This window comes from Staurois parvus, unplaced genomic scaffold (genome assembly GCF_062004578.1).
Source record: "Staurois parvus isolate SC_StPar_1 unplaced genomic scaffold, SC_StPar_1.0 ptg001051l, whole genome shotgun sequence".
NCBI classification, from domain to species: Eukaryota; Metazoa; Chordata; class Amphibia; order Anura; family Ranidae; genus Staurois; species Staurois parvus.
Window position 1 is genome coordinate 2,087,123 of NW_028318847.1, and position 7,067 is coordinate 2,094,189.

At 37.1% G+C, this 7,067-nt stretch overlaps 1 protein-coding gene across 3 annotated transcripts in view; it reads left to right on the forward strand.

Moving 5' to 3' along the window:
- Positions 1-2,555, forward strand: part of LOC149440821 (transmembrane protein 272-like) — an 88,991-nt gene extending 86,436 nt beyond the window's left edge. For all 3 annotated transcript variants that reach the window (XR_016307481.1, XM_089658039.1, XM_089658038.1), the window contains one exon: positions 2,313-2,555. Coding sequence is in view for 2 of the 3 variants with exons in the window: in XM_089658039.1 (XP_089514165.1) it covers positions 2,313-2,400 (88 nt within the window). In the remaining variant the exon portion in view is untranslated. The remainder of the gene's footprint in view (positions 1-2,312) is intronic.
- The last annotated feature ends 4,512 nt before the right edge of the window (positions 2,556-7,067 follow it).

The following is a 7,067-nucleotide window of genomic DNA, read 5'->3' on the forward strand; positions in this document are numbered from 1 at the left end:
CACTCTCAAGTGTCCAGTGATTCCTCAACAAAGATGGCCGCTGCGACACTTCCGGTTCCTGCTCCTTGCGTATGACGTCACTTCCTCTTGACGCGTTTCGTCACATCCGGGACTTAGTCATAAGAGAGATAGACGTCCTGACACCTGGCCACAATAAATACTGCTCCTCCACTAATTGACGATGCTCCGATCGCCATATTGAAAAAGGGAAACATCGCCCTTACTAAACCGCACAGCCGCACAGCTTACTCCCAGGAAATAAACTCCCTGTACATACAAGAGCCAGGAACGTATCTAGTGGGATCGCACAGCCACACATCCTCCTAACAGGAAATGGGCTCCCTATACACATAAGAACTGGGAACATATCTAATGGAATCGCATACATTATAGGGGCTGTTTTCATACTCTAGATACAAAAATTACATTAATATATATATTAATTACACATTAAATAAAATAATAAGTTAAAACCTGAATAAAACAATTAATTAATAACCCTTACTTTCTATATGCCCTAGCAGACATTTATTGTATTATATATCTAATGATAGCTACTCCCCTAGCACCACCTGCTGGTCATAATAAATATTGCTATTTTATAATATCCTACCAAATTACACATACAGTTGATTTTAAATATCAATTAATTCTTATTTAATCTAAAATAGTTAATACAGCTAGAAGAATATTTATTTCAAGATATTTATATGATTAAGATGAATAAAATTGTAACAAAGACATTTATTAAAATTTAAAATTATTAAAAATTAGAAATAAAACAATTAAGGTCTAAATCCACATTTAATCCTCTAGGTCTAAGTGTTCTTAATTGGAATATCCAAAATGTTTCATTTTGCGATAAAATTTTAATTTTATCACTCCCTCTCCAGTGAGCTTCTATGGAATCAATCCCACAGAATTTCAGGGTTCCTGGATCACAATTATGGATATCCCTAAAATGTCTGGAAAGGCAGTGGTCTTTTTTACCTTTTTTAATATTGTTCACATGTTCGCTCAATCTTTTATGAAGGGGTCTTGACGTTCTGCCCACATATTGTAAGTGGCATGGACATTCCAATACGTATGTAACAAATGTCGACTTGCAGGAAATAAACTTCTTAATTTCAAAGCTCTTTCCTGTATTCTGGGAAGTAAATTCTTTAATCGATCTGTTACGAATACCTGTTATTTTACATATGGAACATTTTTTACAGGGGTAAAAACCTTTAAGATCACACATATTCAACTTCTTTTTCATGGGGGGAGAGATGACATTTTTTACTAAAATATCCCTTAGATTGTTCGTTCTCTTATAAATAAAAGTAGGCTTCTCTGGTATTATCTGGCCCAAGATTCTATCCTTTTTTATGATTGGCCAGTGTTTTTTGATGATAGATTCAATCTCTTTATATTGGCAATTATATCTCGATATAAACGCATAATCCACCCTTTTATTTCTCTCTTTTATTTGTTTAGATTGGTACCTCACTTTCTGATCTCCAATATAATTTTTGCTAATTTCATACCTAATTTTTTCCAACTTCGTGGGATCATATCCTTTTTGGACAAACCTGTCCTTAATTAGCTCTGATTGTTCTATATAATCCTTCAGTCTAGAGCAATTACGCATAATTCTAACGAACTGGCTTTTGGGTATACCATTAATCCAGATAGGGTGGTGACAGCTATTCGTTGGTATGAAGCCATTCCTGTCTGTATCCTTGAAATATGTTTTAGTAAAAAGAGAGTCATTATCTTTAAAAATATTAAGATCTAAAAAATTAATTGACTTAAAATCCACCGTAAACGAAAAGCCTAAATTATATTCATTATTCTCCAAGGTTAAAAAGAATTCTTTTAATGATTGTAAGGAACCTTCCCACATCATCAAAATATCATCAATATAGCGTTTCCACAGTATGAGTTCCTTCCTTCTATTTTTAAAAATGTCCTTCTCCTCCCATTTAGCTAAAAATATATTGGCAAAGCTGGGCGCAAACTTTGCGCCCATTGCAACCCCTTTTTTTTGTATAAAAAATTCTCCATTATACCAAAAATAGTTTTTGTCTAAACAGAATTCCAGTAGCTGAATAATAAACTTTCTCTGCTTAATATGTAGGTCAGAGAAGTTTTTTAAGGCCCATTTTATGGCTTTCATGCCATCATTATGTCTGATATTTGTGTATAGAGCGTTGACATCAATAGTAACTAGCAGAGTTTCCTTAGTAATTTTCATTTTATTTACTAAATTAATGACATCACTACTGTCTATCTCTATCTCTATCTCTACTATCTCTCTTATGACTAAGTCCCGGATGTGACGAAACGCGTCAAGAGGAAGTGACGTCATACGCAAGGAGCAGGAACCGGAAGTGTCGCAGCGGCCATCTTTGTTGAGGAATCACTGGACACTTGAGAGTGGACTGCATGGGAACTGTGGGAACTGCCTGGTAATCCCCACTTAGTGGGGCTTGTCCAAAATTGATTATACTATTTATATGCCTATGTTGTCAACTCCTTATACAAGTGGATTCATTAAAACTTGAAACATACATGGAGGTACGTTATATTTTATAAACCTATGGATGTGGAAGGCATGGCAAGATCATCCTAACAGGAAGCGAAGGAGGAGAGGAGGATAAAGCTTCTTTGGAGGATTTCCAGTTATATATATATACAAAAGGCGTGAGTTTCATCTACTGGTGGTAAGGGTATATTGGCCTTACTCACTAGAAGTGTCACGTGTGGGGAGGAATCTCACTTAGTAGATCACTTCATGATTTCATTATTTATGAGCACAAGTGTTTTATTACCTTTCTCTTTTGGAAGGTTCTCACAAGTGTTAAATATATAATTTTTCACTTAAAGGTTGCACAATTGTTTGATACACATTTGTGTGTGCATGTGTCTTATATATATATATATATATATATATATATTCATAAATTTTATTATATATATATATTTTTTTTTTTTTTTTTTTTTTTTTTTGTGGTATTATGGTAATGCACTATTGTGAGTTTCTTTTTCTTTGAGGTTCTTCACAACAATCAACACTGCAAGAAATAGACATTTTTTCATTTCTTTTTATTTTATTTTTATTTTTATTTTTAATTTTATATATTTTTTCGTTATTGAGACACTGGACTTTATATTATTGGATTTAAATCACAGAGACACTGGATTTATGATTTTGTAGAAAGTATATGGGGAATATTTTGTTGTCACATATATAGTAGATTTATTGAAAGAGGGTAGATTCCTGTTTGGATCTATTGATTTGAGTTTAAGCTTTCAGGGGGTTGAAAGTTTTTTTCCAATTTGGAATTGGTGTAGGAGCAAGGGTGGTTTTGGTTTCACATTATACTTATATCATTTTCACATTATATTTATAAATTCCCTTTTTTGTGTCACTGCACAAAGTGACTTCTATTGTCACTGCACAGCGGCACAATACGTTGCATTTGCTATGCGTCGACATGTAGGGACAATCAGCGAGGTTCAAACATCTTACATAGTATTGCACATCTTTGGAACACAGAGAAACACCGCATTCTTGTATGAACATGACACATAGAAAATTATTCTCTTCTGTGTATCATTGCAGTTACCTGCATTTATCCAGGACAAAACACAGGTAGCTGCACATAGTGTAAAAAAAATGTGCAGAACCCTGGTGATCTGTGATCTCTTCCATGTTGTTCAGGTAGATCTCTACCTCTCAAAGCCTTTCCCTGCTTTAGAGTGTCTGTACCTAGGATCCAAAGGGCAAAAGGATTCAGGAATAGGGCACATAATTGGGTGGTTCCAAAGCATTCCTGAGAGACCTGCAGCTCTGTCATGCCGGACACCTCAGAGGACAGAGGAATCACCAGCAAAAAAAAGGGGGAAAGGTAAACTTATGTCAGTGGTCACTGCTACAGCACTAATATCAAAGTTTTGTTCAGATGTGTCAGGTGTCAACTCTGAAGATAATATGGTTCATTCAGGTTCAGGGTCTTTTCCTTCTCCCTCCACAGTTCCTGGAAGAGTCAGAAGTCTCTCCTAAGGATCAGCGTGCAATAGTAATGGGGATAACACTAGTTCAAGGCAGACAGTTCTGCGACTAGTTTTGAAAGTTACCAGTGCAGTGGAATACTTATTACAGTGCAGAATTTTGGGTCAGAGGGCACTTGGCAGCACTATGACCCCACCCACCACTCTGCCAACACTGAGTTTGCTCACAGGTTCTGCTAAAGCTTTCTAACTAGGCCCTCCCAAACACAGGAGGCCCTCCAGCCACTCATGTTGTCCTCCCGGTGTCTCCCCTTTGTGGCTTTACAGGTTGTGAAGATTTTTCTAGCCTGATTGCTAAGGGAGACAGCTTCTTAATTGTTAGGGATATTGAAGCTGTAAATTTGGCTATGAGGTCCTCTGCAGAAGAATAACCCTTCACCAGAAGATTGGTCAACTTTGGATAGACTTGGCTCACCCACCTTCACAATTCTGGTTGTACAGCCCTCAGGAATTATTCCCTGGTGCCTTATCTAGAATTTGTGGCCCTGTAAAAACCTCTAGAAGCAGCCACCCTTTCCTCAGGTTCATGAGTTCATATATTTGGGAGTGGGAAGATCCCCCAATCTGGTAGTTTCAGCTGTGTACCCAATGTGCTTTCACCAAGGTTGTCACCCCCAGGCACTGTGGAATCTCTATATGTGTAGCCTCTGCGCTAAATGTGTGCTCAAATTAAAATGGTGCAAAAATGCATAAAATGAATAAATATATCCACCACCTTATTTAAATTATGTACAAAAAGTGCTAGATCACATATAAAATACAAATTAAACTACAAAACAGCTGCCACCTTATATAAAAAATCAAATGAATACTCTCGTCTGAAATGTGTCCTTCACAGTAGCACTGTAAATAAAAAACACCAAACAAATATGTACAAAAAAACGAATCATTAAACAATTAGTGATTCTTAATCAAATAAGTCCATGATATCAATTGAGTGCAGAGTTAAGTGCTCCAATTGTCTCCATAAACTTGCCACTTTATATCCCAAAAACACCACCATGTGCTTGCGAGAAATCACTCCCTTTTGGGTATTCACTCACCAGACACACATGCCTTACCACCTTATCAGAGCACACTATAATAATAATATATATGTAAAAATTACCGATAAACAGTTAATATCCAGCTCAATATTTAAGCCATCAGGTGCCAATGTGTGTAAAATGTAAATCCACTTTGTTTCCCTCCTGGAGACGTCCCTAACTATGTTGGATAGCCTCCAAGTGGGAAACACTCTATCGATCCCCCAGAATTGCAGTTTGGATGGAACTCTTGCATGACAGCATGAAAAATGATCTGACACACGATAACTATTCCCTTTCTGAGTATTCTTGATATGTTGTGCTATCCTTATTTTTAATGGTTGTTTTGTGCATGCACCATAAATCAACCCATATGGGCATTGGAGAGATTAAACTATATGAGTTGTATCACAAGTTATGAATTCAGGGATATCATATTCACATCCTGTTTTACTGGAGAAAAAAGTTTTCCGATTACTTAAATTATTTTTTGCCATGCAATAGTTCCTTCTGATGCGCATTAATTGGGAATATTCATAATCCATAAGGGATAGTGCCCATTCTTAATGGATAGGTAACTGTTTCTATCAGTGGGTTTGAAAAATACTTTTGTGATCAAACTGTCACCCTGCCTCTCAATGGTGACATCTAAAAAATTAACAGTGTGCTTATTCCACTGATAGTCCAGTTTGATGTGATTGTCATTATTACTTAGTTCAGCCATGAATTGACATAAACTCTCCTCCGACCCTTCCTATATAAACATGAGATCATCTATGAATGTCCTATAAAAAACAATAATTCTGGTTCTTTGTTTATTGAATACATATCTATCCTCCCATTTAGCTATGAAAATATTGGCCAGAGTGGGAGCTTTCCAGGAGTGGGCGCTTTCCAAGAGGGAAACAAAGTGGATTTATATTTTACACACATTGGCACCTGATGGCTTAAATATGGAGCTGGATATTAACTGTTTACCAGTAATTTTTACATATATATTAATGGGCCTATAAACACACACATGTTGAGTCTAATTGGATTGAACTAATATTAACTGAGGTTGATTTTTTTATTCATGTATTGATATTTTATGTATGTATGTAATTTTTATGCATTGATATTGTTTAATAAGTACAATTAATTTTTTTTTATAATGGGAACATTTATTATTTCCCAGCAACGGGGGGGGGGGGGGGGGGTGTTACATGAGCAGTTGGATTAACCTCGTGAATGTGCAGTAGACTCTGTGATTAAGAGGGCACTCTGATAAGGCATTTCACTCAATGGTAAATACTGAACAATAACAGTGAAGAGGAGTGTATACATGAGTAGTCGCCGCGCCGTACTGCCATCCCCTATGACCAAGTTGGAATTGATATAATGCGCCTGGGCGTGGCTGTGCGGTGACCAGATGTGACTCCAGAACCAGAAGTGATGTGATTGGTAAGAGTTATTACTAGATGACCATACCTGATACCATTCCATAGATATATATGATGAGCGATTTTAATTTTTTTTCTTTGTGACTGGCTTTTAAATTCTTAATAAAGTTTGCATATTTGTTACTGTACCATTGGAGATTATTTTTATTTTTCCATGGCAGTGATACCTGGTGGAGAAGAGTGAGGAGTTCTATGGTGGTTTTACACTTCAGAGGTCTTATGTGGAGTTTCATAAGTGAATCATGCCAACCGTGAGAATGGGAGGCATGTATGTCTGGTGAGTGAATACCCAAAAGGGGGTGATTTCTCAGGAGCACAGGGTGGTGTTTTTGGGATGTATTTACAGCCAGGGGCAGACTGACCATTTGTAAACTCAGGCACTGCCTGAGGGCCCAGGGTTAGTAGGGGGCCCCATGAGATGCCCCTGGTACCTTTTTCATAGGCTTTTTTGAGTTTAGGAAAGGACACAGGGGCCCCATGATCCCCTATTGCCTGGGGGCCCCATGAGTTGTCAGTCCACCCCTGTGTACAACACTACTGT